Source organism: Amblyraja radiata, chromosome 18 (genome assembly GCF_010909765.2).
Source record: "Amblyraja radiata isolate CabotCenter1 chromosome 18, sAmbRad1.1.pri, whole genome shotgun sequence".
Taxonomy (NCBI): domain Eukaryota; kingdom Metazoa; phylum Chordata; class Chondrichthyes; order Rajiformes; family Rajidae; genus Amblyraja; species Amblyraja radiata.
In genome coordinates, this window is record NC_045973.1 from 23140014 (window position 1) to 23165180 (window position 25167).

Consider the following 25167-nt stretch of genomic DNA (forward strand, 5'->3'; position numbering starts at 1 on the left):
GATTTTAAATTGCTGGACCAGGGATACTGGAATTGTAGTTTTTTATGGGTGTGGGCACCTCATATAGTGGGTATAACATTACCATGACCTGATTGCAAGTGTCGTGACCAATGCCCCATCTCCACTGTGCTGGGAATAACTTTACCAGGCATGAATTCTTGTTTCCAATGCTGTATTTGGAGATCATCAATGCAGACCCGATGCCAACCATTTCCAAAATCACTAGTCACAATTTCCATAAAGATACTCATCTTTGGGATGCTTTACATCTCTTCATAAAGTCCAAGTATTAATGCTGGCTCTGGAACTGCCTTTTGTCATATTGTGCACAACAAAATAACAGCTCGACACATGCTCATCAGTGTGAGGTCACAATAAAAATAATTGTGACCTCTTTGCGTTTACCTTTTGGTATGCAGATCTCAGGACGATGGAGCTTGATTACTTTCTCCAACTAAATGACGAGAGTCTCAACTGTCTCTCCTGTTATTGGGGAGGACCTCTGGGTGGCGCCAGCAATGGCTGCCTCGCCAACAGTCAGTCTGTCCCTTCCTTCGTTGTGTTTTAATAGTATGTGCTAAATGTATGTTTTTAGTGTTCTTTAGCTTGTTTTATGTGGAGGGGTGGTGGGGGGTTGGGGGAAACTTTTTCTAATCTCTTACCTCGACGGAGATACAATTTTTTTCTGTATCGTATCTCCATCGGCACTGCAGTCTAATATCAAGGAGCTGGTGGCGTTTGCTGGAGACCAATATTTGAGAGCTCCACAGCAGGGAGCCTATGGGATAACATCGCGGAGCCTGCAATCCCTTTGCCAGGGATCGACCTCAGAGCTCCAACCTCGGTCTCTCTGCTCCGGGGAATCCAAGCCGCAGGAGCTTCAACCGCCGGCTGCGGGAGCTTCGATCGCCCTGACGGATGGTTCGGCTACCCTGACAACTGGTGGATAAAGAGGAAGAAGATTGGGCTTTTTTGCCTTCCATCACAGTGAGGAATGTGGGTAATCTGGCGTAGAGGATATTTATGTTAACTTTTTTGTTGTTGTGTGTCTTGTTTTTTTCCCCTCGTATGGCTGTATGGTAATTTGCATATCGCTGTACCTTCATTGGTACATGTGACAATAAAAGACCTTTGAAACCTTTGAACAATTACTCTGTTGCTTCACAGTGTGCTGCTGTAGTTAAAGAATGTAAACATCTTGTGGACAGTCCCTTGCCATAATAAGTAACGGTTTTAGTCTCTACCATCTTTGTTGTGATGTTGCCCTTTATCTGGTCATTGAAGCAATTATATAATAGGTTGTAATTCATAAAATGTCATTAAGCCTCAGGCCTCAACAACTCCTTTGTGCCAATTCCCCTCTGCCCTCAATTTCCAAATCATTCAAAAAATATATCTATTTCTTCTCCACAACCCTCTGGAGTAGATAATTTGAGAGATTCACAACCCTCGGTGACAAAAATGTTTGTACACTCCTCTGTTGTAAATATCCAACCCCTAATTTCACACCAATTTTCTTCTCTTTCGAGAAAGGCCCCTATCTGAAATGTCACCTATTCTTGTTCTCCACAGATGCCTGACCGGCTGTTACTCCAGCACTTTGTGTATTTTTTTGTAAACCAGCATCTGTAGTTTCTTGTCATCTACCCTTGTCAGAACCCCTCAGGATCTTGTACAAGATCATTCTTCATTCTTCTAAACTCCAAAGCTGCATTGTTACATTCTGGATGATAAAGAGATCTCAAACTGTACTGAATGCAATTGGCATGCCATAAAATCAGCAAACAGTGCTGATGGGAACTGAGAGTTATTATCAGACGCCAATGCTTCTGAGATGCCAAACATTAATGCAGATAACCATGATTTCTCGATAGTTTGATGTATTGAGGTGAGAGGTCAGTGCTTCAAACTATTTCAAATGGCTATCTGATGAAGTGATGAAATAATCTATAGCTAGCGGGCAAAACCCTATATATACACTCTGGAATGCCCATTCCCACCAAGAGTCATAGTCATAGAGGGATACAGTGTGGAAACAGGCCCCTTTGGCCCAACTTGCCCATACCGGCCAACATGACCCAGCTACACTAGTCCCACCTGCCTGCGTTTGGTCCATATCCCTCCAAACCTGTCCTATCCATGTGCCTGTCTTCTCTTAAACGTTGGGATAGTCCCAGCCTCAACTACCTCCTCTGGCAGCTTGTCCATACATCCACCATCCTTTGTGCAAAAAAGTTACCCCTCAGATTCCTATTAAATCTTTTCTCCTTCGCCTTGAACCTATGTCCTCTGGTTCTCGATTCCCCTACTCTGGGAAAGAGATTCTGTGCATCTACCCGATCTATTCCTCTCATAATTTTATACACCTCTCTCTATAAGATCACGCTCATCCTCCTGCACTCCAAGGAATAGAGACCCAGCCTACTCAACCTGTCCCTATAGCTCACAACTTCTAGTCCTGGCAACATCCTTGTAAATCTTCTCTGAACACTTTCAAGCATGACAATATCTTTCCTATAACATGGTGCCCAGAACTGAACGCAATATTCTAAATACGGTCTCACCAACGTCTTATACAACGGCAACATGACCTCCCAACTTCTATACTTACTACTCTGACTGATGAAGGCCAATGTGCCAAATGCATTTTTGACCATCTTATTCACCTGCGACTCGACCTTCAAGGAACCATGCACCTGCACTCCTAGATCCCTCTGCTCCACAACACTCCCCAAGATTGGTACATGTCCCTATCATTCACTGTATGGGTCGTGCCCTTGTTAGACATCCCAAAATGCAACTCACATTTCGCTGTGTTAAAGTCCATCAACCATTCCTCAGCCCACCTGGCCAATTGATCAAGATCCTGCTGCAATCTTTCACAACCATCTTCATGATCTGCAAAACCACCCACATTTGTATCATCAGCAAATTTGCTAATCTTGAAGAAGGGTCTGAAGAAGGGTTTCGGCCCGAAATGTTGCCTATTTCCTTCGCTCCATAGATGCTGCTGCACCCGCTGAGTTTCTCCAGCATTTTTGTGTACCTTTGCTAATCTTGTCCTATGTTCTCATCCAAATCATGACAAACAGTAACGGGCCCAGCACTGAACCATGAGACACACCACGAGTCACAAGCGTCCAGTCCGAGAAGTAACCTTCCACCATCACCCACTGCTTCCTTCCATGAATCCAATTTGCTATTCATTCAGCTATCTCTCCCTTGATCCCATGCGATCTAACCTTCCACGGCAGCCTTCCATGCAGAACCTTGTTGAATGCCTTCCTGAAATCCATGTATACAACAACTACAGCTCTGCCCTCATCGACCTTTTTGGTCACGTCTTCAAAAAACTCAATCAGATTTGTGAGACACGACCTCCCACATACCAATCCATGCTGACTATCCCAAATCAGCTCTTGCCCATCCAAATGCATGTATAACCTATCCCTTAGAATACCCTCTAGTAACTTTCCAACTACAGATGTTAAGCCTCCTGGCCTGTAGTTCCCATCATTTCCCCTGCAACCCTTCTTGAAAAGAGGCACAACATTTTCCGCCCTCCAGTCTTCCGGCACCTCTCCTGTATTTAAGGACGACTCGTAAATTTCAACCAAGGCTCCTCTCTAGTTTCCCACAATGTCCGAGGTGACCGCTTTGATTCCAAGAGGTCCCACTATCTCTCTAGTTACCCTTTTCCCCCTTAAGTATTTATAAAATCTTTTGGGATTATCCTTAATGCTACCCACCAGAGCTATCTACTGGCCCCTTTTTACCCATCTGATTTTGTTTTTCATTTTACTCCTTAGTTCCCGAAACTCCTCCAGGGACGCACTTAATCCCAGCTTCCAATACCTGTCCCATGCATCCTTCTTGTTTTTGACCAATTTCCCTTGTCAGCCAAGCTTCTTTACATTTGCCTGCTTTGCCCTTCACTCTAACAGGGACGTACATATCCTGAGCTTTTGTCAGCACATTTTTAAAAACATCCCACTTGGCCGATGTTCCTTTCCCCTCAAATAACCTGCTCCAGTCAACGAGCGAGCCCTTCTCTCATACCCTCAAAGTTGGCCTTACCCCAGTTGAGCATTTTAACACATGGGCCCTCTCTGTCCCTGTCCATAAATATCTTAAACTTAATCGAACTGTGGTCACTGGTCCCAAAAGGCGCCTCCACAAACACTTCATTAACTTGCCCTTCCCAATTTCCCAATTCTAGATCCAGTGTTTCCCTCTCATGTGTGGGGGCATCTACATACTGTTTGAGATAACTCTCCTGAACACTTTTATAGACAATAGACAATAGGTGCAGGAGTAGGCCATTCGGCCCTCCGAGCCAGCACGATTCAATGTGATCATGGCTGATCATCCCCAATTAGTACCCTGTTCCTGCCTTCTCCCCATATCCCCTGACTCTGCTATTTTTAATAGCCCTATCTAGCTCTCTCTTGAAAGCATCCAGAGAACCTGCCTCCACCGCCCTCTGAGGCAGAGAATTTGTTCCATATCTCTCTGTATCATCGTCTATATCTCTCGTTTTGATTAGTTTTGAGGAATTGCACCTCATTTAAACCCAACACACTATCCCAGTGTATATTGGCAAAGTTAAAATCCCCTACTACAACAACATTATTTGACCTGCAGCTGCCTGCAATCTCCTGGTATATTTGTTCTTCTAATTCCCATTGACTATTTGGGTGTCTGTAGTGCACCCCAAACTAGGTGATCATCCCTTTCTTGTTCCTCAGCTCCACCCATATAGCCTTACTAGACAAACCGTCCGCAATGTCACCTCTGACCACAGCTATGACATAGAAACATAGAAAATAGGTGCAGGAGTAGGCCATTCGGCCCTTCGAGCCTGCACCGCCATTCAATATGATCATGGCTGATCATCCAACTCAGTATCCTGTACCTGCTTTCTCTCCATACCCCCTGATCCCTTTAGCCACAAGGGCAACATCTAACTCCCTCTTAAATATAGCCAATGAACTGGCCTCAACTACATCCTCCTTAATCAACAACAATGCAACCCCTCCTCCTCTTTTTCCCCTCACCCCTGTCTCTTATGAAGCTCCTGTACCCTGAAACATTGAGCTGCCAGTCCTGCCCCTCCCTTAACCAGGTTTCAGTAATGGCTACAACGTCCCATCGCTCGTACCTATCCATGCCTCAAGCTCATCTGCCTGACCTGTCAGACCCCTTGCATTAAAATACATGCAGTTTAAACCAACCCTCCTTCCTCGCTCTCCGCCTTTCACCTGCATATTATGTCCACTAACCTTTCCCTCACCACCCTCCATACCAACTTCTAACCTCTCACCTGCATCTGTCCTGTATGAGAACCCACCCCCCTGCCAAGGTGAACATCCAGCCAAAACACAAAACCCTGAGCTACAGCCTTCAGGTGGATCATCCCCATGAGTTGAGCATGAACGTTTCTAAGAATATTTCTCTGCAACAACTTTGGAGAAACCATTTTGACAGCTTCACTTCAAACCTTCTTGGTAAATTATTAATTCATGCCACATTTTCCAGATGTGATTAGTATTGATTAATGTGATTAGGAAGATTGCAGAGGGTATGCAAAATTGTGTTGTTTTTGACAGTGAGGAGGTTCATCTTCAGTTACAGAATTATATTGATGTTGGTAAGATGTGTGAAGTAATAGTAGACAAATATGTGAACTGATGTACTTAGTAAGGACGGACAATGTTAGGACATACACAATGAATGAGAGACTCCGAGGAAGTATCGGGGAAAAGAGGAGGCCTTGGCATACATGTTCAAGGAACCTTGCAGGCAGTAGTACTATAGATGAGAAGGCATACAAGAGACTTTCATTCATCTGTGGGCAGACATGTTGCCATTGTGTGCTGATCTAGTTGCCATACTGTGGAAAGGTTGTGATTGCAATGGAGTGGGTGTAATGAAGATTCAGTAGGATTCTACCTGCAGTGGAGCTTTTCAATTATGAAGAGAAACTGGATAGGTTTGGTTGCATTCCCTGGAGCAACCAAAGCTAAGGAAAAACCTGACTAAAGTATATGATTAAAAGGGGCATAAACAGGGTAGACTTTTTTCCTCAGTGGAGACGTCTACAATCACAGGAAACAGGTTTAAGGTAATGAGTGTAAGATACTGTGTGTACCCAAGCTCTTTCTGTTGTTACAAGACTGGCATCCATGTGATAATGTGGAAAATTGCCCAAGATTCACTGGAAGTAGAATATACATATATCACCTAGTCAGAGTGCTCTCGATCATTTTCAAAGTGATGGAAAGTGTTGTCAACAGTGCAATTAAGCAATTAAAAATTATTTGCGAATAATCTGCTTTTTGATGTCTAGTTTAGGTTTGTCCAGATTTACATGGATCTGAATTTCATCACTGACTTGGGTCAAATGTGACCAAGACTGCGATTAAGAGTTGAGAACAGAATGACTGCACTTGTCAAAGGAGCACATTACCAAAAGTGGCATTGAGGAATTGCTGTAAAACTGAACTGAAATTAAAGTGAAAACACTAATTTTTGGTGGCACAATTTACAAATAAGAAAATAATTTTTGGAAGTCAATCATTAAAATCAAAGAGAGATACAGTATGGAAACAAGCCTCCAAATCCTTGCTGACCACCAACCACCCATTTACACTAACCCATTTTAATATCCCCACATCATTTTCAACACTCCCTAGATTTTACCACTCACCTACATACTATGGGCAATTTACAGTGGGCAATTGACACCGTGTGTCTTTGGGATCCGAAAGGAAATTGAAGCACCTGCAGAAAACCCATGCAATCACTTGGAGAACATAGGCAACTCCAGAGGTCAGGATCAAACCCAAGATTCTGGCACTGTGAGGCACTGGCTGTACTAGCTGTGCCACCCTAGTCCCAGAATGTCATTGCAGGAATTCCTCTGGACAGTGTCCTAGAATTAACCTTGTTTAGCTGTTTCAACCATAGCCTTTCTTCCTTAATAAAATTGGAAGCCTTGATGTTCATTTATAATTGCATAATTCTCAATTCCATTCATAATGACTCAGAACCTGGATAACATTCAGGCAGGGTCTCATATTCATATCCTAATTGTACTAGGCACTGATCAAGGCAAGAGAGTCTAACAACCAGTTTGATATCCAATAACAGTACCATTGCCACAGTTCCCCAAACCAACAAGCTATGGGGACACCATTGATTAGAAACTCAGCTCGAGCAGCCATATGAACACAATTGCTCCAACAATTTATCAGAGCAAGTAATTCACCCTCAATGCTTCAGATACTTTCCACCTTCTCCAAAAGAAAAGTGTGATTTGCCACTTGTTTAATGAGAGCATTTTAACAACACTCAAGACGATTGACATCATCCAGGACAAAGCAGCCTGCTGCACAAGCACTGGATCATCTCCCTTAATAATTAATTTCCTCCACACATTGCTGCAGTGTATGCCATTTACAAAATGCACCTGCCTAGGCTGTTATCGAATATAGAACAGAACAGTGTTCAGCGCACAATGTTTGCACTGAACATGATGCCAAGCTAAACTGATCTCAACTGCCTGTACATGATCCATATCCGTCCAGTCCCTGCACTCCATGCCTCTTAAACACCACAATTGTATTTGCCTCCACTACCCCTGGCAGTGTGTTCCAGATCCCCATCAATCTCTGGGTAAAAAACCTGTTCCACATATCTCCATTAAACTTTCCCCCTCTCACCTTATTGCTATGCCCTCTGATGTTGGGTATTTCTACCCTGGGAAAAAGGTTCTGACTGTCTACCCTATCTATGCCTCTCATAATTTTATATACTTCTATCAAGTTTCCCCTCAACCTTTGACGTTCCAGAGAAAACACCCAAGTCTATCCAACCTCTGAAACCCTCTAATCCAGGCAGCATTCTGGTAAACTTCCTCTGCATCCCCTCCAAAGCCTCCACATCCTTCCTGTAAATGGGGCAACCAGAACTGCATGCAATACTCCAAATGCTCATTTGAAGCATAGCAAAAGCTAGTTAATGCAATCAAAGTTAACTTCACCACAGATAACAACATTCTGTTCTTTAACATTTTATGTGCTAATCCTAGTATGGCCTTGCAGAATATATCTAACTATTTAAGATGAATCCCAAACACACCCGCTGTATTCTGTTAAATGTATCAAGTTCCCTGATGTATTCCATTTGCACCATTTCTATTATATTCTCTTGAGCCCTTTTTTACATGTTATTGCTTCCTTTATTATTCAGGGATACACTCTTTTTGCATTATGTTGTACTACATTATGTTGTACCAGTTAAATCAGGGAAACGTATTGAGGCTGAATGTGACTCCCTGAGTCTGAAACACATAGTTATCCATTCAGCACAGTGCCTTAAGATCATATAGACAGAACAACAATTGTACTTCACATCTATACACGTACACTACACTACAGTACACTACAGCTTAAGAAATGTGGGAATACATGTATGAGTGCATATTGTGTGTATGATGGTCAGATAGTATTTGTGGGTAACAGCATTAAGCTTAATGAAATATACTGTATAAATCCTTAAATATTTTTTCTGGAGTAGGATCACAGGGCAATCCACTCATGGTATTTAGCACACTGCCCACCTGCTACCATTTCATTCCTGCATTCCACACTCCCTTCTGCTACCTCATAAATGAGGTTTGAATTACGGGTGCCAAATCCCTGCCTAACTGATAATCCATTGCAGCTATGAAAGTATAAAGCTCCTGACTCAGTTACAGCAGTAATGTTGAACAGAACTCAGGTCTCCTTTTAAAGCTGGAGCCTTAACATGAATTAGTGCAGTACTTGCTCTTAGCATGCAGTAATAAAGGCATCAAGGTGAAGGGCATTTTAAATGTGCTCACAGTTTTGCATAAGGAGCAAGGTAGAAATAATAATCTAATGAGACCGAGGCAGACTTCTCTGGTGTATCACATGTGCATGTACATTTGCTGAGCTAAATCATTTCTATGCTACCTTTTAGTTTAGATAGGACAAGAGGGGAGAGATGTTGTGTTGTCTTGTGCTTTGACAGGATTAATTGGGACAAGTTAGTCAATTAGTGGATTTAATACATTCTTCATGTACAATTACAAATCAGGGCAAGAGGAAACAAGATCCAAATTACACAAATTCCATCAAACCAATGCGGCTGGATTTGAATGACAGGAGCATTGGGCATGAGATGTCTTTGATTGAGAAGACATGGAATCTAATGTTGATTTGTTGCATAATAATGTAGCTCAAGCAAGTATTAACTGTACATGAGCATGGTTTTCGTATTCTGTAAGTGTCAAGCATATGTATGTGCTTGCTGGGGTTGAAGTTTCTAGGGGGAGGGTTGGGGAAATGATGGGGTGGGTAAATAGAAACGATGCAGGAGAATGGAAGATGCAAATATGTTTTTTCATCTACTGTATATTCCATCAAAATACATGGTGCGGTGAAATGTATTTGATTCTTCAAAGATGCTTGGTCTTTTGACAAATGCAACTCTAAATGCACCAATGCTGCAGCAAATGATTCAATCTGCTCTCAATAACTCTGATGCAGAGTTTCAGTCCTTCAGTTAACATGATCTTGACTCCTCCAGCTTGTCTCTTGGTTAAGTACAATAATTCAGTAATTGCTGAGTAAGTGAGTTCACTGTGTCTGTCAGTCAGCCTACAACATGGTCATCTGTAATGCTATAGGTAGGAGTGAACATACAGCAGTCTCATTACATTTACAAGTTTTGATTTTTAAATAATAAACATGAGTTCATCCCTTCTTCATTACTATACTGACCCTAGAACTGGCCAAATGTTGTGCCTTCCACCACAGTGATGAATGCTGTGGTGGATGTTTGTGTTAAATTTTTATTGTGTATTGTGTGTTCTTTCTCATTGTATCACTGCTGACATATTCATTTTACTTGCACTTTATGTGCAATGTGACGAATAAACCCGTATTGTATTGTATTGAAATGAGAGGGTCGAAGATAAAATCCATTCTCACTGCTGATTCAACTGATGCCAACCTTTCAAGGATGGAGGTTGTAGCTGAATTCCGCATGCCTTGTTCAAGAGAAGGTTAGTCAAGATTCCTTTCCAGATTCCATTCCAACAAGCTTGCTACAATGTGGAGGCGTGAGAATCAAGTTAGGGTCTACCGTGATTGCCCCCACAGTCAAATAGACTGCTAGCATTTATTGGTTCACAATATGGTTCACAACATCATCAAGGACCCACACCATCCTGGCCACACACTCATCTCTCCACTGCCATCAGGTAGAAAGTACAGGAGCCTGAAATCTGGTACATCCAGCTTCAGGAACAGCTTCTTCCCCACAGCCATCAGGCTGTTAAACTCCCCATCAAACAAACTGAACTGTAACAGCCTATTGTACCTTATCTGTTTATTTATGTGTATCTATATGTTCTATGCTATATAGACACACTGAACTGTTCTGTATTTATGCTTACAATATTCTGTTGTGCTGCAGCAAGCAAGAATTTCATTGTCCTATCTGGGACACATGACAATAAACTCTCTTAGAAACATAGAAAACAGGTGCAGGAGAAGGCCATTCGGCCCTTCGAGCCAGCACCGCCATTCATTGTTATCATGGCTGATCGTCCCCAATCAATAACCCATGCCTGCCTTCTCCCCATATCCCTTGATTCCACCAGCCCCAAGAGCTCTATCTAACTCTCTCTTAAATCCATCCAGTGATTTGGCCTCCGCTGCCCTCTGTGGCAGGGAATTCCACAAATTCACAACTCTCTGGGTGAAAACTTTTTTCTCACCTCAGCCTTAAATGGCCTCCCCTTTATTCTGAGACTGTGGCCCCTGGTTCTGGACTCACCCAACATTGGGAACATTTTTCCTGCATCTAGCTTGTCCAGACCTTTTATAATTTTATATGTTTCTATAAGAATCCCCCTCATCCTTCTAAACTCCAGTGAATACAAATCTTTTCAATCTTTCCTCATATGACAGTCCTGCTATCCCAGGAATCAATCTCGTGAACCTATGCTGCACTGCCTCAATCACAAGGATGTCCTTCGTCAAATTAGGAGACCAAAACTGTACACAATACTCCAGATGTGGTCTTACCAGAGCCATATACAACTGCAGAAGAACCTCTCTACTCCTATACTGAGATCCTTTTGTTATGAAGGTCAACATTCCATTAGCTTTCTTCACTGCCTGCTGTACCTGCATGCCAACTTTCAGTGACCTGTGTACAAGGACACCCAGGTCTCGCTGTACCACCCCCTTACCTAACCTAACCCCATTAAGATAATAATCTGCCCCGTTGTTTTTGCCACCAAAGTGGATAACCTCACATTTATCTATATTATACTGCATCTGCCTCGCATCTGCCCACACACTCACCCTGTTCAGGTCATCTTGCAACCTCCTAACATCCTCTTCACAGTTCACACTGCCACCCAGCTTTGTGTTATCCGCAAACTTGCTAGTGTTGCTCCTAATTCCCTCTTCCAAATCATTAATATATATGGTAAACAGTTGCGGCCCCAACACCGAGCCTTGCGGCACTCCACTCGCCACTGCCTGCCATTCTGAAAAGGACCCGTTCACTCCTACTCTTTGCTTCCTGTCTGCCAACCAATTTTCTATCCACGTCAACACCCTACCCCCAATACCAAATGCTCTAATTTTAGTCACCAGTCTCCCATGCGGGACCTTATCAAAGGCTTTCTGAAAGTCTAGATACACTACATCCACTGGCTCCCTTTCATCCATTTTGCTTGTCACATCATGACTTGACTTGATATGGAAGTGTGTTATCTGAGCACCTGAAAATTCAGCAAGACTCACAATCTTTGAGAAAGAGGCTGAAAATTCAAGAGGCTATTTCCATCAAACAGAACTCAATCTACTAAGAGTTGAGATTTATTTTAGTTACACTCTGCACTGTGGTACAAATCTCAGAAGTTTGAATTGCTTACAATTAATATATTAACAAAGCAATTTTTATAATCTTTACATTGGACAATAGCTATGAAATACCAGTGCATGCCTTGGGTTACTTACCAAGGACTGAAATACCAGCAAACCATATTTCTCCGTGTTGTCATCTAAAATTGTAAACAATGTATCTAAAATGTCCTGTAAAAACTGGAAAAGAGAAAAGCGTTAGCTTGGAGATATTCTTCAGTATCACTGACATCCACTGCTTAAGCATTTACACTGAAATGAAACCTTTCAGAAATAGGGATATTTTTAAATTCCTTTTTCAAATCAGCCTTCAACATTAAGGAGTGAATGAATGAATGAATAGGTTTATTGGCCAAGTATTCACATACAAGGAATTTGCCTTGATGCTCTGCCCGCATGTGACAACATGACATACAGTGACAGTTAGGAAGGACACATAAAACATTAATAATAAAACATTATCGATTAAACATGTGAATTAAATAAGAATTAAATAATGAATTAATAGAGCAAAAGGAGGCTACAGATTTTTGGTTATAGAGTAGAGCTACTACTCGTGGAAAAAAAACTGTTTTTATGTCTGGCTGTGGCAGCTTTGACAATCCGGACTGTGGCAGCTTTGATAGTCAGTGGTTTGATTGTCTCCGCAATTAATTACCCAGTCAACACCCCAGCTGATACAGAATTGCAGAGGCAAAGGAGGATGGTTTCACTTGTGAATGGTGTCTGCTGACCGCACTACCATTTTTCAATGCATTCTTCAATCTGTGAGATGCTGATATTAACTGCTATCTACTCCATCACTACCTGTGAGGGTATCAACTGAATCTACAACTGTAATTTAAATGGTCGCTGCAGTTAATAGCTATTTGGCAGAAGGAGTAGAGGGATACTAGTGCCAGTGAAATCATGACATAGTCATTGACTTTGGGAGAAAGGTTGTATGGATTAATAATACATAGAGATACAAAGTAAATCATATACACATACAACAGACCAAAGTTTATAAATCCATTCTAAGGGCATTATATCTCCTCAATAATTAACGATTCTATCAGATGGTCTTGCTACTAGCTTGATGTTAATTTTTGCAACACTTTCCTATCTCTGCAGACAACAGTCAGGTAAATGACTCTTTCTGATGGGAGGGAGGGCAGGTTGTTCAAAAATGTATTAATTCATTTCAGGAGTAGGGGGGAAGGGTAGTTAGAGGCAGGAGTTTTTGTGATATTACTTCCAGGAACATGATCAAATCCTAGTCCATTTAATTTTGTACTAATAAATAATTGCTGAAACCCATGCCTTGCATCACAAGCCACCTTTATAATTTCACCTTTTGCTCCATTATATTCAACCACACATTGGGAAAAATCTGTCCAGATCTGAAAAGTCACATTACATAATGTCTTAAAATCAGATCATGCAAAGGTGACAATGAGAGATGGGAAGTAGAGTTGTGAAGTAAGGGAGGTCAGTGAAAGAAAAGTAAATGTGTGCAGAGCAAAAGAGAAAGATGACAGCAGGGGGAAGAAAGAAAGAATGGGTGCAGGTTGAGATGGAGAATTGGCGAGAATGGGACAGAGTGGGAAATGAGAAAGAGTAGGAAAGGAGAGTGGGTGAAAAGGGGGATTGGAAAAAGGGGAATGGAAAGGGAGGGAGAATGAAAGGGAGGAGCAGGAAGGGTAAGAAGGCATGGGGTCCAGCAAAGGAGGGAAAGAGCAGAAAGAGGACCAGAGCAAAAAAAGGGGAGAGTGAAGAGGGAAAGATGAGTCAGTGCAGAGAGGGGAGGAGGGGATGGGGAAAGTGCAGAGAAAATTAGCAGAGTTGCAAGTCAGAGTAATAGTGATGGGATATCGACAGTATGTAAATTTGCCAACAGGAGAAATATGGGGAGGAAATGAGAGGACAGAAATTAATAGAGAGCAATGGCAAGAAGACAAATTGGGGAAAATAAGGTTCAACATATGTTATTTGAATAAGATCCAGGATTTCACAATTATCTCTGGGTATACTACTGTAAACATGATCACAACATTGACTTACTTTAACTATTTCTTCACCGTTGACATGTCTCAGCCTTCCCAGGATATCCATCACTCTGTCTGGCTGTGCTTTCCACTTCAAAAGGGCAAGGAGGTCAACTAAAGCCAATCAGAGATAAGCCATTACAAAGCAAAATGCATATTGCTCAATAGTGTAACAAATCCCAAACTTCAATTGTAACTTCTCAGATCATAAAGTGATCTCTTCACGTGCATCTCTTCAAACCTCATCTACTGCATTTGCTGCTTCTGAAATGTCCTCCTTTACAGTGGCAAAAGCAAGCATAGACAAGGTGACTGTTTTGCTGAACACTTGCACTCCGTCTGCCAAGGCCTGCTGGATCTCCTGGTTGCTAACAATTTTATTTCCGCTTCCCATTCCCATATCGACGTTTCAGTCATTGGCCTCCTCCATTGCCATAGGCATACTGGAGGAACAGCACCTCACTTTCTGCTTGGGTAGCTTACAATCTAACCAAATGAGCACTGAATTCTCCAATTTCAAGTAATATCCCCACCCCAATCCCACCCTTACCTTGGTTTCCACTCATTTCTCCCACTATCTCTCAAACCCCCCCCCCCCATCATTCTCACGTTATTCCTTTCCCTTCCTTTATACCCTTATCTTCAATCCCAAAGTTTCCCATCTTTTTTTTATACTCTCTGTTCCCTTCCCCATCCCTTTCTACCCATATCGTTCCCTCCACCTTTACATTTCACTCCTCCTCTTCTCTGCTTATCTGACACCCTTTGGTTTCCTTTTCACCTCCAGCCTTTGTCACTTATTCCACCCATCTGCCAATCACCCCCAACCCCCATCTTACCTGTGTTATAGACAATAGACAGGTGCAGGAGTAGGCCATTCAGCCCATTGAGCCAGCACCAGCATTCAATGTGATCATAGTTGATCATCCCCAATCAGTATCCCGTTCCTGCCTTCTCCCTCTATCTTTAAGAGCCCTATCTAGCTCTCTCTTGAAAGTATCCAGATAACCGGCCTCCACCGCCATCTGAGGCAGAGAATTCCACAGACTCATAACTCTCTGTGTGAAAAAGTGTTTCCTCATCTCCGTTCTAAATGGCTTACCCCTTATTCTTAAACTGTGGCCCCTGGTTTTGGACTCCCCCAACATCGGGAACATGTTTCCTGCCTCTAGCTTGTCCAAACCCTTAATAATCTTATATGTTTCAATAAGATTCCCTCTCATCCTTCTAAATTCCAGAGTATACAAGCCCAGCCACTCCATTCTCTCCGTATAGGACAGTCCCGCCATCCCGGGAATTAACCTTTTAAACCAACGTTGCAGTCCCTCAATAGCAAGAATGTCCTTCCCCAAATTAGGGGACCAAAACTGCACACAATACTCCAGGTGTGGTCTCACTAGGGCCCTGTACAACTGCAGAAGGACATCTTTGCTCCTATACTCAACTCCTCTTGTTATGAAGGCGAACATGCCATTCGTTTTATTCACTGCCTGCTGTACCTGCTTGCTTACTTTCATTGACTGATGAACAAGGACCCCCAGATCCCATAGTACTTCCCCTTTTCCCAACTTGACACCATTTAGATAATAATCTGCCTTCCTGTTTTTGCTACCAAAGTGGATAACCTCACATTTATCCACATTAAACTGCATCTGCCATGCCTCTGCGCACTCAGCCAACCTGTCCAAGTCACCCTGCATTATCATAGCATCCTCCTCACAGTTCACACTGCCACCCAGTGTGATCTGCAAATTTGCTAATGTTACTTTGAAACCCTTCATCTAAATCATTGATGTACAGTGGCTTGCAAAAGTATTCATACCCCTTGAACTTTTCCACATTTTGTCACGTTACAACCACAAACGTAAATGTATTTTATTGGGATTTTATGTGATAGACCAACACAAAGTGGCGCATAATTGTGAAGTGGAAGGAAAATGATACATGGTTTTCAAATTTTTTTACAAATAAAAAACTGAAAAGTGTGGCGTGCAAAAGTATTCAGCCACCTTTACTCTGATACCCCTAAATAAAATCCAGTGCAACCAATTGCCTTCAGAAGTTACCTAATTAGTAAATATAGTCCACTTGTGTGTAATCTAATCTCAGTATAAATACAGCTGTTCTGTGAAGGCCTCAGAGGTTTGTTAGAGAACATTAGTGAACAAACAGTATCATGAAGCCCAAGGAACACACCAGACAGGTCAGGGATAAAGTTGTAGAGAAGTTTAAAGCAGGGTTAGGTTATAAAAAAATATCCCAAGCTTTGAACATCTCACGGAGCACTGTTCAATCCATCATCCGAAAATGGAAAGAGTATGGCACAACTGCAAACCTACCAAGACATGGCCTTCCACCTAAACTGACAGGCCGGGCAAGGAGAGCATTGATCAGAGAAGCAGCCAAGAGGCCTATGGTAATTCTGGAGGAGCTGCAGAGATCCACAGCTCAGGTGGGAGAATCTGTCCACAGGACAACTATTAGTCGTGCACTCCACAAATCGGGCCTTTATGGAAGAGTGGCAAGAAGAAAGCCATTGTTGAAAAAAAGCCATAAGAAGTCCCGTTTGCAGTTTGCCACAAGCCATGTGGGGGACACAGCAATCATGTGGAGGAAGGTGCTCTGGTCAGATGAGACCAAAATTGAAGTTTTTGGCCTAAATGCAAAACGCTATGTGTGGCGGAAAACTAACACTGCACATCACCCTGAACACACCATCCCCACTGTGAAACATGGTGGTGGCAGCATCATGCTGTGGGGATGCTTTTCTTCAGCAGGGACAGGGAAGCTGGTCAGAGTTGATGGGAAGATGGATGGAGCCAAATACAGGGCAATCTTGGAAGAAAACCTGTTAGAGTCTGCAAAAGACTTGAGACTGGGGCAGAGGTTCACCTTCCAGCAGGACAACGACCCTAAACATACAGCCAGAGCTACAATGGAATGGTTTAGATCAAAGCATATTCATGTGTTAGAATGGCCCAGTCAAAGTCCAGACCTAAATCCAATTGAGAATCTCTGGCAAGACTTGAAAATTGCTGTTCACAGATGCTCTCCATCCAATCTGACTGAGCTTGAGCTATTTTGCAAAGAAGAATGGGCAAAAATTTCAGTCTCTAGATGTGCAAAGCTGGTATAGACATACCCCAAAAGACTTGCAGCTGTAATTGCAGCGAAAGGTGGTTCTACAAAGTATTGACTCAGGGGGGCTGAATACTTTTGCACGCCACACTTTTCAGTTTTTTATTTGCAAAAAAATTTGAAAACCATGTATCATTTTCCTTCCACTTCACAATTATGCACCACTTGTGTTGGTCTATCACATAAAATCCCAATAAAATACATTTACGTTTGTGGTTGTAACGTGACAAAATGTGGAAAAGTTCAAGGGGTATGAATACTTTTGCAAGCCACTGTATATTGTAAATAGCTGCGATCCCAGGACTGAGCCTTGGCGGTACCCCACTAGTCACTGCGGTCCCAGCACCGAGCCTTTGCATACCCCACTAGTCACTGCGGTCCCAGCACCGAGCCTTGCGGTACCCCACTATCAACTATCACTTGCCAGGCTTTGATCCATCGCCACCTCTGATTTTTAGCTTTTTCTCCTTTAGTCCAATCAGTCTGAAGAAGGGTAGACACAGAATGCTGGACTAACTCAGTGGATCAGGCAACATTTCTAGAGAACATGGATAGGTGACGTTTCGGGTCGGGACCCTTCTTCAGACTGATTGTAATGGTTGGGGAAGGGGAGAAACATGGAAGTGAGACAAAAACAGCACAATTTAGTGCCGGCAAGGAGGTTTCCTGATAAGCGAATTGTTAGCCACAGATGATGTGAGCCAAACTGAACTTCATTAACCTCACCACTACCTTCCATCCTGCCCTCAAATTTGCCTGGACTATTTCTAACACCTCTCTCCCCTTTCTCTATCCATCTCCATTAAAGGAGACAGGCTATCGAATGACGTCTACTACAAACCTATCTACTCCCACAGGTATTATGTCTACACATTCTCCGACCCTGCTCTTGCGAAGGCACTATCCCCTACTCTCAATTCCTCCGTCTCTGCCACAACTGCTTCCAAGATGAGGCTTTCCATGTGAGATGTCCTCATTCTTTAGTGAACATGGTTAGCGCTCAGCTGCCATAGATGGATCTCTCATTCGTGTCTCTTCTGTGTCCCGGAGTTCTGCTCTTGCTCCCTCTCTCCACAGATGCAACAAGGACAGGGTTCCCCTGGTACACGCCTTTCACCCCACCAGCCTCCGCATCCAACAGATCATTCTCTGACATTTCCATCATGATCCCACCATCACATCTTCCCAGCTCCACCCCTTTCCACTTTCCGCAGAGACTGATCCCTCTGCAACTCTTTGGTTCATCCCTTCCCACCCAAATCATCCCCTCCACAGGTACTCTCACCGCAGGAGTTGCAACATCTGTCCTTAAACCTCCTCCCTCGACTCCATCTACGCTAGTAATTTTTTAAACCCACTGACACCCAAGTGCATCAGAGCTCTCATGTGGTCTCTGCGTCTGCGCTTCCATCTGGTCTTGTGGGCAATCGTAATTCCATTTCTGGGGAGCATCTGTACAGTATCCAATGGGCACTAATATTGTGGCTCTGAGACTTGTTTCAATGAAAAGTAGAAGGTACACCAGCACAGGAACTAATATAAAACTAGAAAGCAGCAACAATATTTCAACAGTACCATTCTGTGTTAGTTTAGTAGATGAGAGTAGGGTTGAGATCCAGAAGAATTCTTTTGCACTTCGTTGGAATATAAGACTGGATGGAATGTTGGGACAGCCATTAAAGTCTTCTTTACAGCAGGGGAGACCCAGGTACAGCCCATGATTACTGAAAGTGCTGTTTTCATCACACTGTAAATTAAATTTCCAGATTAATTAATCCTGAATATTCTTTGCCCTTCTCACCAAGCAGCAAAGGGCAAGAATTAAAGTGATTACTTTTTAAATAAAATGCATCATATTGATTGGCTGTGTATACAAATAGAACTAAGTCTAGAACACAATTGTGATGTCTAACTGCTAGTGGGTGCAACCTGATTTGTCTTTATTATCCAAGCTCAACAGAGAGACTGCCAAAAAATGACAAAGTGTTGGCCTTTTGCTCCAGGGGGGTTCAAGAACAATGATGAGGAAGTTAACTTCAGTTGTACTACTACATCAGTGGGTTTGATGAACCAGCCCAGGGTCTCAAAAGAAGTGGCTTGTCAGATAGTAGTGCATTGCTCTTAATTTTCTAAAATTTTCCAGATTCACAGAAAGTTCCACTATATTAGTAAATGGCAAATTGTAAATATTTTATTCAAGAAAGTAACAAAACTATAGGCCAGTTAGCCTACTATTTGTTGAGGGATAAATTAAAAGCCATTATGAAATAAGTTAAAGCAGAACACTTAGAAAAAAATCAAGGTAATCAGGCAAATTCTGCATTGGTCTGTGAAGGGGAAAACATGTTTGACCAATGTAGTGGATTTGCCTTAAGTAAAATAATAAATGTATATACTATGCATAAATCACCAAGAATTTAGTAAGGTACTCATCAAAAGCTATTGTGGAAAATAAAAGGTGATGGTGCAGAAAGTAATATGTTTGTATGGCAGAAGATTAACTGACTAACAGAAAGCAGTGGCATACATGGGTCAAGGAGAGATGTAATCCCAAAATTTGATTCAAACTATGAAAGAAAGAAAACAGGAAGCAGCCTTTCATACAAAGTTAGTTCAAATCTGTTATTCCATTTACCAAAAGGCTGTGGATATATAATTAATTGCAGCTTTCAAGCCTGACTGACAGATTTGTGTTATGTGCAAATATTTCAGAAAAAGGGGCAAAAAAGCAGGTAAATGAAATTGTGGTTTAGAATTTCCTTGAATGGTGCACTGGTGATGTACTCTTGTTTCTAAATTTTGATGTGTTGCTCCAATTAGATTCCAATTGCTAGTTTTCCTAAAACTGAGAGTTCATAATTTCCATTCTCTGAATGATCTCCATTGAGAAACAGTCAATACTTTTGCTGGGAAAAAATACTTTTTTATCACAATTGTTATAGGAGATAACTATTGAGCCAATTGAGTGTAAATGTGACACACACTCTTCACGTGACTGAGTGTGTTCATTCAAGGGTAACAGTTGCATCGCCTCCTCTATATACTGTATATGTGCTTTCTTCAAGTGTAGCATTGTGCTATAACCTGAATTATAGTCCTATACTCAATTGGTACCATGAGTAGAACATGTACCATGAGTTAGAGTATCAGTAGCGTGGCTTTACGAGTAAAGTTATGCCATTTACAAATGTAGCTGTTCCATTTTGTCTTTCAGCCAAGGTGCTGTTACATTTCCCCAGTAGACAAAATTGCTGGAGAAACTCAGCGGGTGAGGCATCATCTATGGAGCGAAGGAATAGGTGACGTTTCGGGTCGAGCCCTTCTTCAGATGCTGCCTCCAGCAGTTTCTCCAGCATTTTTGTCTACCTTCGATTTTTCCAGCATCTGCAGTTCTTTCTTAAACGTTACATTTCCCCAACTCCTTTGTGGCTGCAAAATTCAACTTCTATATAATGATTTTAGCCCATATGATGTGAATTGCTAATATTTGGAAGACATTACCTGAACACAGTGTGGAAACATATTTAATTCTAACTATCCAAAGAAAATGGGATACTTTGAATGAAGAATCATCAAGCTACAAGGTAAACATTGGCTAAGAGGATATTGCTTTCTGTTTTGTCACATGTATAAAGGGCTAAAAGAAGATACTCAATCTCTAAGTATTGAGAGACAAATCTGCTATCAATATTGTTGATAAAATATTGCTATCACTGACAGTAGAAGTAATATAAAATGAACAATCTTGAATCTCCTAATACTGTAGAGCAGAGCAGTTCTGCCCCAGAGCAGTAAATTCTCAGGGTCAACTAATATGTATTTTCTTCCTTCAATTCCCCGTTTATATTTATGGCAAATAATTTTGCATCAATTATAGTAAATACGTAAGGACATTCAACAGTGTACTAATCTGATTATTTCAGAATTGCTTTTCGCTAACTTGATTTTGAATAATATCTGATCACATAAATTAATGCTGGCAGGGACTGTAATAATCCACTGTAAGCTGTAAACTGTCTCTTAAAGACAGGGTTCATAAGACTGTCAGAGGATGTCAAAATGTGTTCTATTTAACATGAAAGACAGTATATATTGTATTTAAAAGTATTTTTTACTGGGAGTATGGGAAGAATCCAGTAGAGCTGCTTCAACATTTCCACAGGATAATTACAACAGAAATCAAGATACATTTCACAGATGACACTTTCATAATCACAGTCAGATATATTTAATTGTGATGTGCATCAATGTATTGGACAGGGGTGGGAAGGCTAGAAAGGGTGCATTTTACTGACACAAATGAGGCAAGGGTGTTCAAGTTCATAAGAGAAGTTAACATCTCGATGATTATTGAAGCTTTTCAAGTTTATTTGTTGGCTGAACTTTACGCTAGACTTTAGAGAATTAGCGTGGAAAAAGGTCCTTCGGCCCACCAAATCTGTGCTGACTAGCGATCACCTCGTACACTAGCACGATCCGACACACTAGAGACAATTTACAATTTACAGATGCCAATTAACCTACAAACTTGTATATCTTTGGAGTTTGGGAGGAACCAAGAGCATCAGGAGAAAACCCATGCGGCCACAGGGATAATGTACAAACTCTGTACAGTCAGCATCCATAGTCAGGACTGCTGAACTACTGTGTCACCCTAGCTTTGATTCCAGAATGTCATTGGAGAAGAGTTTTGGAAGTCCAGAAAGAAAATCACAGAATAAGTAAGTAAACTGTGATTTATGAACATTGAGAATCTATTGATTACCCAGCATATAATTGAAATGTGTAAACTTCTAAATGTGGAGAATTGTGCTTGGCATTAATAGCACATTTCTGGGAGTATGCATTAGATTCAGATTCTGGTCAGTGCTTTTTGGAAGGGCCATTGCAAGGGACTGAATTTGGATGGTTGTTGTCAGGATACCACACACATGCAACGTCATTTCTAGGAGATGAACAAATGAGTAGTCAGTTACCTTGTAAACATACAGCTCATGAATGTCATCCGAAAGAGTTGTACCATCGTCTCGCATTAGTGGTGTAAATGCAAATCCGAATAATTTTTTTTCACCTTTGTCTTTTGCTAAATATTGGACAATAAAATTAAAATTACAGACAAGGAGCAACATCTCAAATTATATTTATTACAAAAATGGTGAGCCACACATTTTTACTCGACTCTGTAAACTTTGTGATAGAATGAACAGTCACTTAGCACATCTATCTCATGATGGGTGAAAATTGATCCTTAGGTTTCTGAGGAATGAGATTCCTCATTATTCTTCTGCAGTGAGAATGCATGACACTTGTTAAAAAAAAAAGTGTTCTGCTATTGCACCTTTTAATAGTAAGATTAAACGAGAACTTACCAGTTTGAAGTTTGATCTGTATTTTATGAGGAGTTACGATGAGGGATTACGTGAAGAACCCCGCCAGGACGCATGCGTGTCATTCTTCAAAGCAGCGGTGTGAAATCACAGATAACTGTAATGACTAAACATAGTAAGATTAGAGAAGTGATACCAGTTAAGTATATGATCAGGGTGGGAGCGGAGGGCACGTAATCCCTCATCGTAACTCCTCATAAAATACAGATCAAACTTCAAACTGGTAAGTTCTCGTTTAATCTTACTATTTTACTTCGGAGTCACGTGAGTGACTACGTGAAGATTTTAAAGCTCTGTGATTTCATGCCGTGGAAACGAGTCCATGCATCACGTCTGCCTTGACTGTAGGAGGAATTGTGTTAACATAATTTGGACCTGAATTCGACATTGAACCCTTTTTATGGGTTTAAATTAATTTACAGAACTTAAAATTGTTTCTGCAAATGTTCCAGGTTTCATTACTGGTTTATTATAAAATAATTGGAATGTTTTCCCTAGACCATCCTGCTGCCTTGAGGATTTGGTCCATTGGTACATCCAACTGTATCGCTGCCGATGTGGCTGCAGCCCTGGTGGAAAGAGATTTTAAAATATTAGTATCCACCCCAGCCTGTGTTAGCACCTGTTTCAGCCATCTTGAGATGGTCCGGACCGTCACTCTTGGTGTGGTTGCTAGTGGCTGACCAAAATGTGCCTTTTCATTACCTCTTAGGATTTTCGTTTTCTCCATGAATAACGACAGATGTCTTACTATACACAGACGGTCATCTGTTGGGTATGACCTAATTGTATATTGAGGCCTGCTGATCCCTTTCTGTTCTGCTTACTAACTCATAAATATGAAACGTAATATTTTCTGTTGAGGAAGTCATGTTGTCCAGTCTAGTTTTTGCAATGACTGTATCCTCTGTGCCGTGACCAATACCATTAGCATGACTGTTTTAATGTCAGTCTGTGTAGCGACAGAACTGTTGCTGGAGACCAATTCCTGAGCATCTTCAGGATAATTCTTACATCCCATAATTGGGAGTATCTGGTTCTTGGGGGATAGTATTAAAAATTCCCTTCATAAGTTTTGTACCAGTGGGTGAGTCCCAACAGTATAATGCTCTGTCCCCTGCCATAGGTAAGTCGATAGGGCACTTCTGGCGCAGTTGATGGCACTGTAACTGAGCCCCTCATCATAGTGGAGGCCTGCCAGATATTGCAGAACAGACGGGATGTTCATGTCTCTGTAGGCGATGTTGTTTTTATGGCAGAGCATCGCCCACTCCCTGATATAGACTGTAGCAATAATCTGGTCTATGAGGGATGGTGATACATGGTTCTAATACCATGTTTGATACCACTGGGAACCATGGTTGTGTAGGCCAATCAGGTACTACCAATACCAGATGCAGAGTCTTGTTGTATTTCCTTAATACCCGACTGATGAGGCAGGAAAAGGAGGGAATGCGTAAATAAACAATCCCCCCCCCTCCCCCCCCCCCCCCCCCAATGCAGCGAAAATGCATCTGTCGCCGCTGCCCCAGGGTCTGGTTCCCATGAAACATAATTTGATAACTGGTGGTTAAGTCTGGATGCGAATAAATCGATATCTGGTGTTCTATATTTGCTGTGATATCAGCAAATACTATTTTATTCAACATCCATTTGGTGTTTTCATTAAGTTTGCGTGACCTGGTGTCTGCCACTGAATTTAGTCTTCCTGGTAGGTAAGTGGCTGATATCCAAATATCTCTCTGGATACACCTTGCCAAATTGTATAGCCAGATTGTCACATGATGTCGATTTGTTTCCACCCTGTGGTTAATGTATGCTACCACGGTGGTATTGTCTATCTGTGTCTAACATGCTGGTGATATGACCCAGTACAATATGACTTTAGGCCATGTAATGCCCCAACATTTCCAGGTAGTTTATGCCCAGTGTGAGTAATAATGATGCCTCCTGGGCAGTCCATCTACCTCCACAGCTGGTGATGGTATTGGTGGCTCCCCACCCAAGTGCACTGGCATCAGTTTGTAGTACCATGGAAGGGTTACTGACAATGATTGGATTGGAACAAAGCCAGATGTTATCTATACACCATTTTAGTTCCATTTTAGCTTGATTGGTATTTTCATAGATCTGTCAAAGTGACCTGCATAATTTAGAGTGCTTGTATTTTGCTCTCTGTAAGTTTTGGTAATGTAGAGGTCCAAATTGTGTGGCTGGAAAGGCAGCCATCATTATGCCAATTACTTTGCTACCAATCTGATGGATGGTTTGCTGATGTCAGTGAGGTTATTGCAAGCCTCTATTAAATCTCTAGCCTTTCCCTTAGGCAGAGTCACCGACATGTGAACTGAGTCAATGGTGAAACCCCAGATAGTCCATAGTAGTGGAAGGCGTTAGTTTAGATTTAACTGGATGGAAAATGAATCCCAGTTTTCCAAATAACTTTTTTGTGGCTGTTACAGTTTGTTTGGCCAATTCCAAAGTTTTGCCCACAATGAGTATGTCATCTAAATATGCCATGACCATGTGAGTACGTTTCCGTAGAAACGCTTGGGCTGTTTTCAAAATTTTTGTGAACAGCCTGGGGCTGATGATAACCCATTTGGCAGTGCTTTATACTGTCAGAGTTGTCCCATCCAGTTGAAT

The 25167-nt window shown here is 41.8% G+C and overlaps 1 protein-coding gene across 5 annotated transcripts in view; it reads right to left on the minus strand.

The window, feature by feature from the left end:
* The window catches only part of dock3 (dedicator of cytokinesis 3), a 366678-nt gene that overhangs the window by 127453 nt on the left and 214058 nt on the right, over window positions 1–25167 (minus strand). For all 5 annotated transcript variants that reach the window (XR_004414644.1, XM_033036842.1, XM_033036845.1 and 2 more), the window contains exons 17-20: window positions 22111–22217; window positions 18710–18881; window positions 14013–14110; window positions 12066–12149 (exon numbers count right to left, since the gene is read on the minus strand). Coding sequence is in view for 4 of the 5 variants with exons in the window: in XM_033036842.1 (XP_032892733.1) it covers window positions 12066–12149; window positions 14013–14110; window positions 18710–18881; window positions 22111–22217 (461 nt within the window). In the remaining variant the exon portion in view is untranslated. The remainder of the gene's footprint in view (window positions 1–12065; window positions 12150–14012; window positions 14111–18709; window positions 18882–22110; window positions 22218–25167) is intronic.